Raw genomic sequence first — 17,583 nt, forward strand, 5'->3', positions numbered from 1 at the left:
AGACCCCTCATGAGCAGAGAAAGGTGTGATCGTGGAGCCTCCGACCTCCTGGTGTCCTCGGGAATGAAGGCCATCGGGATTCTCGTGGTCTTTGCCTCCTGCCGTAAGTAGTACGGAGCTGGGAGAGCTCCAGGGCTCTGTCCTCCTGTCTGGGTGTCTGTGTCTCAGGGCGGCCCCTCCTGACGTGGCATCAGGTGAGGGGAAAATCAGGTGTCCCTCAAAATAGAATCAGGAGTGGAACAGGCTTCCACCAAAGCCCTCCTCCTTCTGTTTCTTCTACAAAATGGGTTGGTCCCAGCATTGGGACCTCACAGAACTTTAAGAAAATCAAAGGTTGCTAACCATTTGCTAAGAAAAAGGGCCTTGACTACTGTTTTACCACATATCCCCTTCGGGAACCTTTTTTCTTTTCTTTTCTTTCCGTTGCCTTTGTTTAAAGTCATGTAGATTCCAGAACAAAAACGCAGACATATATCTAATTTAGGGACAATTAGTTCTCATCAGAAAGTCTCTCTTATGGTGACTTATGGAATAATGGATAATTATAAGTCATTGCTACCAGGAGATCAGGTAACACACCCCTGCACAGTGAGAAAGAACTTACTAGCAAACCGCGTTGGGTTTGCTGGAACACTCTTTGACTCCGATGAGTTTCATTAGTAGAGATTTCTCCAGATCCATTTTTCTGTCTGTTTCTGCTGTGTAGCTTTTGCGTCCCTAAGTCAAAATGTCAAAACTGGAGCTCCCATTTTCCCTTTAGTCCGTGGTGGGATTTACAGTTTTCAAGATCATGGTGGGGGGAGAGAAGCCCAAATGCAGAGAGGACCCCTTCCGCCGCCCCCACGATTGGCCCTCCACGAGATCAGTGCCGGAGGTGACCCTGGCCTCTCTCCAGGGGCTGTTTGGACAGCAGTGACCACCCCGGGCTTCCACCCCCTCTGTCGTGCTTTAGGACAACAAAACCACAGTTGCACGTGGGTTTCCTGTGAACGTGTCCCAAACCCCTCTGTCTCTGTGTTTCTTCCTCAAGCTCACGTTTTCATGTTATTTGATTGCAAAATTAACATATGCGGGTAATTAAAAAGTAAAATAAGTGAGTATAGCAAGATAAAGCTACTTTTCATCCTTCCCAGACCCTAGTCCTTTTCCTACACACGGATGTAACCACTCTTAAGAGTTTGATAGACATGCTTCTAGGCTTTTCCACACATATATTTTGACCATTTTAATAGAAAAGTAATACATGTGCATTGTAAAAAAAAAAAAAGTCAAACAGCATAAAAGTATATAAATGGTGTCTATCTTCTTCTCCACCTACTTCCTCAATCCCACTGCCCGGAGAGATTGCTATTAAAAGTAGATGTTTTCAAGACACAATTTAGTTATTCTCCCTCTGTCAGTGGATATGTGGGTGGTGTTCAATTTTTTGATACCACAAGGGACGCGTTGCAGCAAACATCCCTGTGTGTGTGTATATATGTGTGTGTGTGTGTGTGTGTGTGTGTGTGTGTATTCTTCCCCCACTTTCATAAACATTCTGTAGAAGTAAAAATTGCCGGGTCCATGTATATTTGCCATTAAAAAAAATAGATTGAGGGCATCTTTTCTGCTTCTTAAGTGTTTTGCTTCTCCTGTGAGATTGTAAATGCCTGACGGTATTTGTAGGAACTGGCATCTCTGGCTTTGAACTTCTCCCTTTAATGTTGCATCAGACCCAAGGGTGTTTCTGCCTCGGATAGTGGTTTCTCACTTGGCGGGGGAAGACATAGTTGATGGTAATGTCGTGAACGTCGTGGAGGCTGGGTTCTCCTCCTGGGCTAGCAAGAAGCTGGCTGTGGGACACAGTGTTCTGATCCTATTACTTTCCCCGGTGAAAGGGGCTGATGATCCCAGCCATGCCCGTATTTGGGGGCATGTTTTGGGGTCTCCTGATGTCCCGGATGCAAGCGCTCTAGGGACGGGTAGCCAGGCTGGCACTGTTCTCACTACCCCATGTCTTCGTTCTTATTTTCTGGCTGGCAGTGATGGCCCCTGCCCATGGCAGCTTCTGGCAGTTTCAGAGGATGGTCAAACACATCACAGGGCGGAGTGCCTTCTTCTCCTATTACGGATACGGCTGCTACTGTGGCCTTGGGGGCAAAGGGACCCCGGTGGATGACACTGACAGGTGAGTCCGGAGGCTCCAGGCCTGCTTTCCTTTTTGCATTGAAACCCCGCGCCTGCCTGCGGTGAGGCGGGGTGTCAGGACTCTTGCACGACAAGTGACAGAAGCCCATTTGAGGTTCGCAGCTCTGCAACCACATCTTGAAATCCTTGCGTTCGAACAACACGCCCCGACTTCTCGTGTTGCACCAGGCCTCGAAAATTAACTAGTCAATCCTGCTCAGAGCTCCAGAAACGTCTTCAATTCTCAAACGTCACGGCAAACGTGATCTTCGTTCAGCAACCCAGTTTTTAGGATTAGACCACAGCAAGGCTGCCCTGCTGTCTCCCGGGCCGAATTCCACATTCCGGGAGAGAGAATCCCCGTGGCCCAGTTTGGAAAAGTTGTCCATCTGGGCGAGGCCACATGGCCCAACGTGGCTGCCAGGCCTACTCTTCAGCGTGGGGGTGGGGAGCGTGAGTCCCGAGAAGGTTGGTATAAACTGGCGAGGGCAAGGGAAAGTAGGAGACAGGGTAGTTTGCCCATCATTCATTTGAAGGAATAAGAAACGAGGTGTGTCTCCCCACTTTTAACCTCGAGTGGATAAATATGTCCCAGCAGCAGCACCTAAAATGTCACTCCTAGAGCTTGAGTCCTCTGGGACTCAAGGGGACTCCCCTTGAGCGGCTGGGCTCCTGAGACCATGGAATATTCCAGCCGGAGGGATCCCAGAGCCCTACGGGGGCAATGACACTGATGGAACCCCCGTCATGTGCCGAGCACTGGGATCAGTGATTTGCACATGGGGCCTAACTTAATCCTTCCATCCAGAGGCCAAGGCAGTGATACCAACCCCGTCTTGTACAGGCAGCAACCATGAGGACCCACTAAACCACCACGGCAAAGCCTAACAACACACCAGTCCTTGAGGGGCCAAGTCAGGATTCGGAACAAGTATTTGCCTGTCTCCAAGTCCAGGACCTTTGACTCTCTGTCCCTCTCCTTCCAAGCCCAAAGGCTGATGGCAATTTTAACACCATGAAACAAAGCTGACAAACAGCAAAGAGCCCACTCGCAGGTAGGGATGGCGAGACAAAGGACTGAAGCTCAGAGCATTTGCTTTTCTGTCCTTAGAACCCAGTTCCCGGTCCTGTCCCAGTTGTTTTCTCTTCTTGGTGTCCTCCCTTCCTTCCCCAGGCCACTCTGAGCATCGTGAGAACAAGGACTGAAGGACTATGGTTGTTTTTGCTGACCCCTGTCTCCTCAGGGACTATCACAGTGCTTGGCACATAGTAGGTGCTCAGGAAAAAGTCATTACATGAATGACCAGGTCACATGGACCTAGGTTTGAGCCCCGTGTGTGTGTGTGTGTGTGTGTGTGTGTGTGTGTGTGTGATTTTCCAGCCGTATAATTTTAGGAAATTCCCCTGTTGAGATCTCATCTCCTTCCCTACAAATATGAGGACAACAATCACACTTCACGGGGTTACACGGAGGAGCCAATGAGATAGCAGAAGTTACTAGAAAGGGCTCACTAAATGTTAGTGGTTATGTTTATATTGTTAATATTTTCAAGAACTTACCTCCTTATCTTCAATGCCTTCTCACTCTGGGGAGGAGGCAGGGGCGTCCTTTCCAGGTTCCACCCATGGTACCCCCGCCCCGACTGATGGATGCCCCAGGGCCTGCCCCCCTCACCTGCTCTGGTCTGGCCCCCAGATGCTGCCTGGCACATGATTGCTGCTACGGGAAGTTAAAGCAGCTCGGCTGCCAGCCCATGCTGAACAGCTACCAATTCCACATCGCCAACGGGACCGTGGTCTGTGAGTAGCCCTCTCTGCAGGGACATGGCTTTGAACCTGGGCCTCTCCTTCATGTCTCCCTCCTGGCAGAGGAGTGCTTTGAGATGGAGAGTGACAATTCTAGGAATCGGAGCTTCTTGGGTGTCCTTGCTTGGTCTCTAGTCTCTCCTGTCCGTGGCTGTACCTCCAGCACCTCGGGGAGCATGGAGCGTGGTGCCCGGGGTACAGCACCTGCTCAGTAAATAGTTGTTGACTTGAGATTACATTGAATCTTGCAGCTTTGCTTGGCAACTGTTGCTGTTGAGAACATTCCTCGTGTCTGTCATGTGTTAACAAAGCAGCTCAGTTTCTTTCAGTTGAAAAAATATTTGTTTAGGGCGAGGACATGCCAAGCACGGGTAAGTGCCGTGGGGGGACACAAAAGTAAATAGGAGGGGTCGGGGAAGGGAACTCATGTGTCATCGAGGCCCTTCAAGGAGGAGGGCAAAGGACAAGGGCAGGCAAGTACTGAGTGTCCAGCAGGTGGGGAGTGGCCCCCGATATCCCGGAGCATGTTCTGGGGCTGCTGGGGTGTGGGTGTGTGTAGGGCAAGTTTGGTCTAAAGAGCAAGCACATTTGAAGTCCCTGGCTGTAGCTTTCTTGTGAATGCCACTCATTCCGTGGAGCCAGTGATTTGAATGCCTCTTAGGGCAACTGGCCTCCTCCCTGGCCTTGTGGACTTGCACGATCCACTTTTCTCCCTATGTGTACTTGCGCTTGGCTGTATGTCGGAGTTCACCTGTCTCCTCCTGAGGTCAGGGAACCACCACCTCCCTGCCCTTTATCTCCCCCTTAGAGTGGGTACTCAGCACCCAAAACCCAGGCTCCCCAATGCCCCCCCCCCAATGCCAGGGCCCCAGCTCAGGACACACCAAGACTGGCCAAGTGTTAGGACTATGTGGTGTTCCTGGTTCAGTGGTGAGACCTAAGCTGGGGGGCTGGCGGCTCAGAGCCCCACAATGGGAAGACAGACGGTCTGCTTTTCAGCCTCCACAGCCCCTGGCCCCCATGCACACTGTCGTTGGGAGAACCCCCATTTCCCACGTGAGTTCAGGGAGACTTCTGTGTTGGAGCTCTCGGGTCATGACGGTGCTCATACCTAAAGCCGTGTGTCTTCTGGGAGATCCCACAGACCACGTGCAGGGGATGGGATGGGATCAGGGCCCTAGTGGGGGGGCAAGGGGAGGGGGCTGGGGGAGGTTGCCCCCAAAGTGTTCTTTACTTTGGTACGTGATGCCCTCGGAGGCAGGGACTGAGTTTCTGGCTGCCTCTTCCCACCCTTCTGGGCCCCGCTTGGCCGGAGTCAGGGGGACAAGCCTGGCGGTTAGCTGGAACGGGCGCACACACAAAAAAGGTGCCTCTGACTCTTCTCAGCCTGGCTCATGGTCTCACTTCCATATGATTTCTTCTCATCTCTTTGCCTCTTGATCATAACATCTGTCATGTCAAGTGTTACCTTAAAGTGCTTGAAAAGTTACCACTTTTAGAGAAAATATCCTCGAGGAGCTCTGTCCTCTGATGCCCCCATAAAGTGCAGGGATGGGGAAAGAAGGGAAAAGGTGATCTGAGAAGGGGAGTAGAATTTCAGCAGGTGCAGAGCCCCAGCCCCACTGTGGTCCCAGGCTTGGGGCAAGCCTCTGCCCTCTGCACCTGGGGCAGCTGCTTTATTATTATTATTATTATTATTATTATTATTATTATTATTACTATTATTATTTTAGCAGCTTCTTTAGCAGCCCTCTTCCCCCTCCCAGGTAGGGCCAGAGCCACAGTCTGGGACTCCAGGAGATGGGGGAGAGAGTGATCTGAGGGAGAGGCTGGAGCCCTCCCCCCCCCACCGAGGTGGCACCCGGAAACATCCTCTGTTCGGCATCCACTAGGTGTTGGGGTGGGGAGTCGCAGGAAGGGGCTAGGAGCTGGGCTAGAAGGTCTGCAGTCTGGGCTGTCCTTTTCACAGACACTGCCAGGCAACAAGTTGCCCCCAAAGCTTGAGTGGACCTCCCGGAGTCCAGAGCTCTGCTTAGGGAGTCAGCATGGGGAGGGGGCAGGGGCTTCCGCATCACCAGCGGGACATCAGCACCCTCCTCCTCAGCTGACCCAGCCAGTGAGTACCAGGCCAGCCCCCCATCCTCCCCACCTCACCTCCCAGGAGCAGGGCTAGGAGCTGGGTGATCTGGGTTCTGATCCTGGGTCTGCTGAGCCCACACACCAGACCCAGGCACATTCATTTACTTGTCCAGTATTGCTTGAGTGCCTACTGGATGCTCATTCAGGGCCAGCGCTGTGCAGGGGCTGGAGCGCAGAGCAAGGCAGCCTCAGGTCCTGCTCTCCTGGCATTCTCTAGAGCCAAAATCTTAACCCCCAGGATATACCTTTGAGGTGGGCATGGTTATCAAGAAGGACCCTGAGGCTCAGAGAGGTTAGCTGAGATGGCCACGGTCACACAGCCAGGGAAAGAAGAATCATGAGTCGGACCCAGGTTGTCTGGTCCCAGAGCTGCTGCTCCTGCCTCACACTGCTCTCCCCAGTGTCATGGGGCTGCCAGGAGGGTGTTGGGGGGATGCACTTGGTTGGAGGGCTCCCACAAATGCAAGTCTTGTTGTCATCAGAATGCTCAGCACCGGCCCAGGGGACAGCAAAAGGCAGATGGACTTGGCTCCCCTGTAATGCCCCAGATCTTTCTGTTCTAGCTTTGTGTCCCCTGCTAAGAGGCCCTGAGACAGCACATGTTTGGAGTCAGGCAGAGCTGGGTCCGAATCCCAGCTCCACCGCTTCTAGCTGGGTAATTGCACAACTGCCCTGAGCCTTAGTCTCCTCGTCTGTAAAATGGGGATAATAATCTGCACTTCATAAAGTTACTGAAGTAACCCCATTAAAGAGTCTGGCCTATAGCAGGTGCCTAGGTAATGCCTTTCCTTTTAGAAGAGGAGACTTCTTTTTGCACCGAAGTTTTCTTTTCCCCTTTACTTTTGCAGAAAAGCATTGGGATTTTCTTCATTACTGTTAGGAGCTTTCGCTGAAGTCTCTCCCCTGCACCTGTACCCCCTCAAGCTAATGTCATTAACTCCCTAGAGAAGAAAAGCGCTTCTCCCCCGACCCCAGTTACACTGCGTTCGAAGAGCTGCTGAAAGGGTTAACTGCCTACCCCCACCCCCACTCCAAATTCTGAAATCTTGTACCCAGAGCCTGGCCCCGGGTTGCCTAGCAACCAGCAGCTGATCCGGGATGCAGTTTGTGAGCAGGGAAGGGAAAGGAGAAAAACAACTTGGCCTGTCCATGTCTTTAAATGTCACTGGGAGATCAGTGCAGAGAAAGGCCTATAACTCAAGCCCTGGGGCCAATTTGCCAGGTGGGGAAGGCCACCCTCGAGCAACCAAGAAGGTTGTTATCCCTCCTCTGAGTGGGCTTACATAAGTACTTGGCATTTGCAAGGGACTTTAAGATTAGCCAGCAGAGACACACACCCCCCTCCACCCACATAGGCATGTATGTGTTGTGCAGGGGTCATGGGAGGCAGAGAGAGACCAGGTTCCAGCCACTGGTCCACTTACACCTCCATGTCTGAGCCTCTGACTTCTCACTCCACCAACGAGGGAAGGTGAACATGGTAACCACTGGAATTTGTGGTTTGCAAAGCTCTTTCTCCTTCATTACTGAATGTATTCCTCACGACACCTCCACTCGCTGACACATCACCCTTTTTTTCTCCTAGCATTTGTCTCTACCTGAAATTACCTTGTTTGTTTATGCATCCGCTCCCCCGCCAACCAGAATGTGAGTTCCAGGGGAGCAAGGAACAAGCCTGTCTTGTGTGGGGGGCACTCGTCTTCATTAGAACCCACAGAGAAGGACGCCCTGGGAGCTATGCAACATGGGGTCTGCTTGCTCAGAACTGTACCTCCAGTACCTAGAAGGCCAGGCACATGTTAAGACCTCAGTACCTGTTTGATGAGTGAATGAATGAACTCATGAAATAGTTAATGCAAGTGTCTGTTTCCCGGTTTGAAAGCTGAGGAAACCGGCTCGGGGACAAGCAACTTGCCTGAGACCCTAAAGAACCCAGGCAGTGGGTCTGGGTGGAGAACTGGCTTCCCGTTTCCTGGGAAGCTGCCCCACAGAGGGTAAAAGTCCAGCCAGTGGGGCAGCAGCAGCTGGGGATAGAGGGCTTACTGCGTGTTTAGGGCTGCAGGTGTGCAATGAGAAGACAAACTCCCTGCCCAGGGAGCTTGCCTCCAGGGAGGGAGTCAGGCCCCCCAAAATCAGAAATAAAGTGCGCTCAGGTATTGACCAGTGCTGCAACAAAGCAACCAGATACAAAATGATGATGACAGGGAGAGGGAAGGATGGCTACTTCAGGTGGCTGAAGAAGCCCTCGCAAGGAAGTGGCACTTAGCCAGTGCGGCAAGAGCAGAGGTAAAGGGCAGCAGGGCCTTGGAGGCTGGTGTCGCATGGGGAATGGGTCCGCAGGGCTGGGCCGACGGGTGAGGAGGGTGCCTTCTCCTTCCATTGCAGGGGAAGCCAGCAGAGTGTTTGAAGCAGGATATGCTCTGCTCTTGCTTTAGAAAGATCATTCTGGCCACTGTCCAGGGTAGTTGGGGAGCCAGGGAGGAAAGATGGGGAGCCATTAGTGAGCACTGGGGAGAAGCTGCCACAGGGTGGTGGAGTAGAGAAGGAGAGGAGTGTCTGATGCTGGGTGTTTTGGAGGTCAGTTGTCAGGAGCTGCTGATGGATGAGATGCGGGGTGGGAAGGAAAAAGAGACGGAATCCAAGGCTCCCGGCCCGAGCAGCTGTAGGTAAGGTGCCGTCCGAGCTTGTGCAGATGGGGAAGAACAGGCTAGGGAGACACAGCAAACACTTGGCATGAGCCTTCTTGAGTTCGAGATGCCTATCAGACACCCGACGGGAAAGTCAAGTGGACAGGAACATATTGGAGTCCAGAGCACAGGCTGGGATGAGAACCCAAGAGTCATGGGCATTCAGATGGCATTTATTATTTTTTTATAAATAGATTTTATCTATTTGAGAGAGAGTGTGTGTGCACGAGCAGGGAGGAGAGACAGAGGGGAGGGGCAGAGGGAGAAGCAGACTCCCCACTGAGCAGGGAGCCCGATGTGGCACTCAATCCCAGGACGCTGGGATCATGACCTAAGCTGAAGACAGGTGCTTAACCAACTGAGCCACCCAGGCGCCCCTCAGATGGCATTTAAAGCCCTGAAACCAAACCAGAGGCCTAGGGAGAGAATTTAGAGAGCAGGGCGGAAGCCCGGGGCACAGGCAGGTAGAGGCCTGGCAGGAGCCCGGGTTCTCCGCGACAAACATTCCTGTACAGCGTCCTGCCACGTCCCATTTGTGGAAGTCTACTTCACGGACTGAGCAAGCCGGCCCCGAAGCCGCCAGTTCCCTTCTTCATGTCTCAGTTCGTGCCTCAGAGTCTCCACTAGCAACCTGGAAGCCGCAGGAACTGGATTCAGGCTGGTTTGGGAAAGATGGCTTGCGAAGAAGACATTTCTCAGGCCGGGGCTGCGTCTCCTTCCAGGGCTCAACTGGCCTCGTCTGGCCATGGCTGTGGGATGCTCCAGAAATGATATAGCCCACAGCCGTTGACCCTTGTTCAAGATCGGTTCCAGCGGGCCTGGGGCCCAGGCGAGGCGTTAGAGGTCGCACTGTGCATCAGGAAAGGGTGATACTCTGTGTGTCAGAAAGGCTCAGACAGAGCAAGAAAGGGACAGCGAAGTGAGAGAAAGGACAAAGTACAGGTGAGATGGAAGAGAGGAAGACAGGAACAGAAGACAGAGGTAACCAGAAAGAGGGCAAGGAAGAGGAGGGGGTCGAGGCACAGTGACAGCGCCCTGGGTGAGTGACAGGCCCTTTCCCGAGGAGAGCAAGGTTGAAGGGGGCAGTGCCCTGCATCCAAGTAGCCCCCCGAGGACACCAGCGATGAGTCCACGTGGGCCCCTGGAGACCACAGTGGCCACCCCAGAGGGAAGCAAGGGGTGTGCTGGGTACGAGGGAGGCCAGAGACCCGGAGGAGACAGGGGCTTGGGAGGGGCTCCTGGGGAAGCTGGGGCTTGATGGATCCTGGAGGATTTTCACAGATGGAAAGAGGGAGTGGGAGGGCAAAGGTGACCCAGGTGTCAGGAACAGTGGGAGTGGCAGGAGCCGAGAACCAGGGGCGGGAACATCCCTGGCGCATTTTGTGAGGGTGCACGGAGGGCACAGCTGAAGCGTAGGACGGCTGTCGACGTGCGTTGAGAAACCAAAGTCTCCGGGGAGATGCGGGAGGACAGCTTGCTGCAGGAATTGGACTTCAGAGGGAGAAAGGCAAACAAACAGAGGACAGCCAGCACTGGGGCCAACTTCAAAGGGCTCCTCCTCTTCCCAGATGCATCACCATCATCATCATAAGCACTTACAGAGCACCTGCCATGTCCAAACCACTCCCTCTGTACCCAGCCGCAAAAACCCCCACGACGAGCCTGGCACCGTTATTTATTTTTGACACTATTATAGTTTTTATCATCATTTTGTAAATGAGGATACTGAAGCTTACTTGCCCATGATCAACAAACGGGAGTCTGGCTGCCGCCCTTCCTCACCCCCAACCCTTAGAAGAGAGCAGAAAACACACACACACAGAGCACTACAGCTCTGACAGCTAAATAAAAGATCCCCATCTAGTGGTGACTCGGCCAAAGGGCAGACACTCAATCCCAATGGTCCAGGCAGAGGCGGCATTCATTTTTCAGCGACCATCGGTTGAGCACCTACTATGTGCCGACACCAGTTCTGCATGCTGGGGATACTGTGACGGCCGAGACAGGCAAAGCCTCTGTCTCACAGAGCTCACGCTTTGTCGAGGGGAGACAGACACTTGCAAGTAAACACATAAGAGATGCACGGGTTGTACAAAGCACAGTGAATGAGACAGACGGGATGTGCGGGAGAGTGGCTGGAGGGAGCTCTAGGTCGGGGATCAGGGAGGACCTCTCTGAAGAGGGGAAATCTGACCAAGACCCAAAGGAGGAGACGGAGCCAGTCACTTGAAGATCCTGGAGACGAGTGTTTTAGACACAACAGTGAGAGCAAAGGCCCTGGGACAAGAGGGAGCCAAGCATGTGATAGAGAGGCCTGTGTGCCCTGAGCAGGGTGAAGGACAGTGGGGACGGAGGGGTTAGCGAGGCTCGGATCATGGCAAGGCTGCTCTCGGGCCCCAGGTGAGGATTTGGATGTCTTCCCCCAGTACTAGGAAACTGCACTGGGGCTTGAAACAGGAGAGTGGACCTGGTCAGGGTGAAAGTTTAAGACAGTCCCTGTTTGTTTCTTCCGGTTAGGGAGGAAGAGCAGGTGGTGACAGGGACTGGGGTGGTAGCCAGGAAGGTGGAGAGAAGAGGGAGGAGCATGAAGTACTTTAAACAGAGACATTGTGGCGCTTGCTGTGGCCTGGATGTGCAAAGTGGAGGGCAGGGAGGAGCCCAGGCTGCTGCTCACTTTCTGGCTCGAGTAGGAGGTGGTGCCGTTTGCGAGCCACGAGCATGGGTGAAGGACAGGTTGGTGGGTGGAGGGAGCGCTACATCGAGTGTTCTTTCTTGAACGCCTTAAGTTGGAGTTGCCTGAGACGTCCCAGCGAGATGTCAAGCAAGCAGCTGGATGTATGAGGTGAGTTCTGAGAAAGTGGGTCCCGTTTCCTTGGCGTGCGTGCCCACTCAGGGCACCCCTCCGTGCAGCCCAGCCATTTCCTTTCAGGCTTCTCTTTACTCCAGGCCTCGTGGCATATCTAGGTGTGACCAGGGACCCAGGAGACGGACTCCCAATTTCTTCCCTTTCTGTTTTCAACCCTTGACCCTTTGCAGCAAGTCCCTGTTTTCCCCAACCTTAGAACCGAGGAGAGCCTCCAGTGACCCTTTCTCTCTCTGCAGGTCAGTGTGCCCTCGGCCCCGGCGTCAGCTGCCCCTGTGGGCGGCGGGCATGTGAGTGTGACCGGCAGTCTGCATACTGCTTCAGAGAGAGCCTGCCCACCTACGAGAAGAACTTCAAGCAGCTCTTCTCCAGCCGGCCCCGCTGTGGCAGGCGTAAGTTCCAGTGCTAGGCAGCCACGGGCCCCCTCGTCGATCAGCACGGGCTCCAGTGCCACCTGTCCTTCCAGAAGCCTTCTCACGCCATCCCCAAACAGGCCCTGGTTCTGCAGTCACCCTTCAGCACATGGCCGAGGGTACTCCTCTGTCACTCGACAGCAGGGGGCAGCCGATCAGCAATGGGAAAGATCAAATCCTGGCATGCGGATGGAGGGAGACAGTCCCTACACACAGACACAAATAAATACCACTTTCTGATAGTCGTTAAGTGCTAAGAAGCAATCCAACAGGTGACAGAAATGGAGAGATATTCCCAACCCCCCACCCAGGAACTTCCAAGAGGGGAAAAGGACGCAGGATCTACCCTAAACTCTCCCTCCACCCCTCCTTCAAAATCAGGATGCAGGGCGGACTTGGGAACCGGGCAAGCAACCCGCATCCAGCTGGGGGCAGAGTAGGGATCCCGCCAAACGCTGTCATGGCACACAGCCAAGGAGCTAAGAGATGCGCTTGGACTTTGTTTCTCCTCTGTTCAGGTCCTGCTCTCTGAAATCCCTCAGGCAGGAAAAAATAATGCCACTTCCATCTCCCTGGAGACAGAGCATGAGGATATCCACAACCATCACTGTCACGTGGGTGCCATGGCCAGGAAGATGTCACAGAGATGGAGAAAGGGCCTGGAAGAGGGCATCAGAGGGACCTGAAATTTCCATCCAAATTCAGGAGCCCCTAGTGATATCAGACTTAAACTCTAATGAACACCAGTGTGACCTGGGCTGAGCAGACTCTGTTCTTTATAATGCCCAACTGGCATGGCAGAATGCAAAATTGGCCACAGTCGTCCTTACCTCTCTGCATCCTTTCCTCTCGTGAAGGAGTGCTCAGCTTTGCCCATCAGGAAGTAGTCTGTTTTTCCCAGTGGTTGAATCTGAACTCCGTGCTGGCTTTGTGAATAACTTTGGTCAATAGAATGTAGTGGAACGAATGGATGCTCTACCAGTTCCCGAGCCTAGGCCAAGGAGGCCTGGTGCTCTACTCTCCCAGGACGCCAAGCTCTGCCGAGAGAAAGCCTGGGCTGCACGCTGGCAGGTGGGACCAGAGTCCTTCAGCCCAGATTTTTCCCTCAGACCTCAGACACAGAAGAGCACTTGGCGAGGGTCGGCAAACCCCACTCATTGTTGACCATGACCCACAAGACAAGCTCATTGGAACCAAAACAATGGTCCGGCTGAGCCCAGGCTAAGTGGCCAATTGCAGGATCGTGTGCTGAATACAGGCTGCCATTCTCAGTCGCTAAGGTGTGGTGTGGCCTGTTACACAGTGTAGCTCACTGATATAACGGGTGTCCATTCATGGAAACTCTTGGGTTCTCAGCACTGTGCCACACCCGGAGGCCAGAAAACATTGTGGGCGTGGCCTCTGACCCGTACCTTGTAGCTCTGGGAGGAGAAAAGCCGTGCTCATATAATAAGAGAGAACCCGCAGAGGGCAGTAATCACGCAGTCATCCAACAAACATTTAGTGAGCCCCCGCTGAGCATCGGGCACCCCCACCAGCACTGGGCAGTAGGGATTCAGAGGTTTTAAGAAACATGCAAAACCAGGTCTCAATAACCTGGGGAGGACTTTATGAGCCCTAGCAGCCTTTAGAAGGTCAAGTTCAGACGCTTAAACTCTGGATTGAGTGATGCTGTCACTGATGTGAAGACAGTAAAGGAAGCCAGGGGCGGGTGGTCAGCAGAGGGTCTGGGAGCCGGGGCTCCGGGCTCTGCCTCGCTCAGCGGGTAAAGCCGAGTGGTAAATTCATCTTTCCTTCCTTCCTTCCTTCCTTCCTTCCTTCCTTCCTTCCTTCCTTCCCTTCCCTTCCCCCCTCCCTCCCTCCCTCCCTCCCTCCCTCCCTCCCTCCATGTGCAGTAGTAATTACAACCACAAAAAAGGAGCTTGAGGTCGATGGGCATTCATTGGCGACGTTCTTAAAGGTTTGAGGTAGGCGGTTGCTGAAAGGCAGGTGTGGAACTAGTGTGGCTGGGTCCAAGCCAGGCACCTCCCTTCTAGGACGTTTCTGACCACAGCAGAGGCCAGCTCAGGACTCCGGACCTACCCGGCCATCTGTCACCGAGGAGGAAGCAGGCCAGAGCTGCACTCAGCATGGAAGACAGAGGTTCCAGTGACAGATCCAGGCCGCCTTCTTCTCCCTGAGTCTCAACTCCTAATGTGTAAAGTAGAGGGGATTGGCCCATGCTGGCATCCAGAGGGATGTCGCTGACTCTCACTGGGAAAGCCTGCTTTCCTGGAAAGATAGCCCTTCACCCGGCAACAAGTACACTCTTAGGCCCTACTCCAAGCCAGGGCCTGTGCTAAGAGCAGAGAAAAAAGGACGCATCAGATTCCAAGTGGCTCTCAGACCGGGGGACACAAGTCAACAGGCAATCACAAAGCAAGCTGCCGAATGTGCTGGAACAGGGTCCGCGTGGGGAGCAATGACTGTCGTCCAAGAAGGCCAGGCCAGTCTTCCCGGAGGCACGCTGCGGGTCTGACAGCTCACCTGAGAACCAGAACACGAAGACGGCTCTTGGGATGGCCAAGTGCGGTGTGCAGAGCCTCCCAGGAGAGGGATGGAAGGTAATTCAATATGCACTCCAGCGAGCGTATCGCCACCTGCCTCTCCCCCTCTCGGCTGAGGGGCCCTCCTCCATCCTTGCCCCCCACCCAGGGCAAAAATCTGCATGTCAAATTCTTTCTCTCATATCTCACATCCCACATCCAATCTGTTGGCACTCCTTTCAAAATAAAACTAGATTCTGTATGTATTTATAAAATACTTAGTAAAATGCACACATTAAAAAAATAAAACGAGAGAGGAAACATCTAGAATCTGACCACGTCTCACCACCTTCAGGGCTGCCATGATGGTTGGTCACCCGGGTGGGCGAGGGCAGCTGCTCCTCCTCGTGCTCTCCGCCCCCCACCCACCCCGCGCCTCTGCAATCTCGTCTCCGTGCAGCAGCCTGTCAGCCAGCCCCGCGCCTGGCGTCTGAGCAGGTCCCTGCTCTACTTTACGCCCTCCTATGGCTCCCTATTTCCCTCGAAGAGCCAACGTCCTCCCGGGGCCCAGGAGATCCCCAGACCCCCCCCCCCCACCTGCTTCTAGACTCAGCTCCTGTACCCTCTCCCTGACCCCCCTCAGCCACTCTGGCCTCCGAGCTGTTCCTTGAGCACACCAGGCCCGCTCCCTCCGGAGGACTCAGCCCCGGCGGGCTGTTCCCTCTGCCTGGAAGGGGCTTCCCACGCAGCTCACTTACCATCTCCTCCAGCTGTGCTGGGATCTCAGCGTCTTCGTGAAGCTGATGCCGACCACCCCATTGGATACTGCCCACTGGCCCCTGGCATTTCCCTTCTCTCTGGTCCTGCCCCTTCAACGTGCTACGTCTGTCTACCCCGCCAGAGCGTAAGCTCATGAGGGCAAAGATCTTTGTCCTTTTTTTTTCTTTTTTAAATCACTGATGTATGTGTTGAATGACAGGTGGTCAAGAGAGGATGTGAAACGTAAAGGGGCCGCCAGGAGCTCAGAGTGGGGAGCAGGGAACGTGGGGGGGTGGTTTTCCAGAGCCAACACGAGTGAGGAGGTGGGCAGGGCTTGGTGAGGGAGAGCCTTGACGTCCCCCTAAGAAGCCTGGACCTGATCCTGGGAGCAGTGGGGTCCCCCAGCCCATTCTCTGCAACACAACCCCTTCCCTCCCTGTGTGAACTTGGGCTGCTCAATCGCGCTGAGCCCCAGCGTCCTCGGGGTCAACCTAGACCTCTGAGTGCGTGGCCTGCGGTGACGGGGGGACCGCACTTGGCACTGTTGGAGTGTGCGCCCCACCTCCAAGGGGACAGACTTCGAATGTGGCAGCTCTCTAGAGCTTTTCGCCGGCCGTTTCTTGCTGCCTGGTGAAGCTGTCAGCCAGTGAGGGAGATGGCGTGGTGGGCACACCCTCCACCAAGGTGTGGGGCTCAGTGCCCTCCAAGGGGAGATGCTGTCGCTGCTTTGGGCTGACTGTGCACATGTGGGCCGCGTCTGTGGAGTCGCTGTCCCTCATTCCCACTCCCGGGGTGTCGGTGAAGCTGTGAAAGGCGCAGGGATGAGCAGATGTGGGGACCGTGGCATATGGCAGCGTGGGTGTGGCTGTGGGCCTGAGAAGTGGGGCGCGCTGGGGTGCGGTGGGGAGTGAGGTGACTGGGTTTCTGGGTCAGGGAGTGCCTAGGCTGGTGGCTCCGGGAAGGGTCAGGCGTTGCCGAGCTCGCTGGGAAGTGGAATCACATCCAGATGGGAGAACAGAGTGGGGGCATGGCCCGGGGCCCGAGACCCTGAGTGGGAGAAGGGGAGTCCGCACATGCCCTCCATGCAGTCCCCAGGCACTGAGAACTCCCCTTGTCCAGATGCAGTGCTACCTTCAAACCCAGAGCACCTGACCCATCTTCAGGCAGGTGCTGTTAAAGGCTCCAACGTACCGCAAGGCCACACAGCTAACACGTCCAGAGCGGGGGACCCAGGCCCAGTATTGTTAGACTCTGCCCCCTCTACCCCACCCTTCCCCTCAGCAAGCTTGTCCCAGAAGGAATCCAGAACTGGAGAGATGAGACGTGGGAGGGGGACAGTGACCAAAGAAATTACTCCAAGGGTTTAAACACTTGCCCTAGAGGGAGACCTAGGTTCCGGCCAAGCCACTAACTTGTCATGTGGTTTCATCCAGCCATCACACGAATACCCAGGGTGGTGAGACTGGGCTGGGGACTGTGAATTCAGGGGAAGCAGCAGGGGGTCCCCTCTCAACCTGAGACTTGCAGCCCAGGTAGGGACACACAGATGCCAACTGGACAGTGAAGAGCGGGGAGCCCAGAGGCAGGCACACTTTGGGGCCCCCCATCCGGACCTGCTGCTCCAGGAAGCCTTCGGACCTACCTGAAGGGTAAGTGGGTGTTGGCGGGGCAGGGCAGAGAGGAGAGGGGAGTGTGCCCCAGGTGGCGGCCAGGAGGGAGGCTGGCGCGGGGAGGACGGGAGCAGAGGTGAGTGCAGAGCAGGGGTCCGCTGGAGAGAAAGCCCAGGTCTTGGCGAAGGAAGCTGGAGGAAGGATGACCTCACACAAGCCCCTCTTCTTTCTGGCCTGATTTCCTCATGGTCCCAAACCCAACATTTGTGTACGTCTGACCGTTCCCCAGGCTCTTTCTCATCCACTGTCTTACTGATGATCAGAGGGATCCCAGGAATGATTCAACCCCATTTCAGCATTCAAACCCTGCTTCTTCTTTTTTTTTTTTTTAATATTTTATTTATTTATGTGACAGAGAGACAGCCAGCGAGAGAGGGAACACAAGCAGGGGGAGTGGGAGAGGAAGAAGCAGGCTCCCAGCGGAGGAGCCTGATGTGGGGCTCGATCCCTGAGCACTGGGATCACGCCCAGAGCTGAAGGGAGACGCTTAACAACTGCGCCACCCAGGTGCCCCATCAAACCCATCAAACCCTGCTTCTGCTGTATGACCTTGAA

The 17,583-nt window shown here is 54.4% G+C and overlaps 1 protein-coding gene across 1 annotated transcript; it reads left to right on the top strand.

Annotated features, from left to right (window-relative positions):
• PLA2G2C (phospholipase A2 group IIC) lies at window positions 1–13,976 on the top strand. Its single transcript, XM_087858329.1, is given in 5 exon segments — window positions 1–103; window positions 2,023–2,171; window positions 2,459–2,559; window positions 3,863–3,966; window positions 11,901–13,976. Coding segments are annotated over 5 exon segments (618 nt in total). The 5' UTR covers window positions 1–9; the 3' UTR covers window positions 12,071–13,976.
• Window positions 13,977–17,583: the final 3,607 nt, after the last annotated feature.

The sequence above is a fragment of the Ursus americanus genome, chromosome 33 (genome assembly GCF_024610735.1).
Source record: "Ursus americanus isolate L20-20 chromosome 33, mUrsAme1.1.p, whole genome shotgun sequence".
Taxonomy (NCBI): Eukaryota; Metazoa; Chordata; class Mammalia; order Carnivora; family Ursidae; genus Ursus; species Ursus americanus.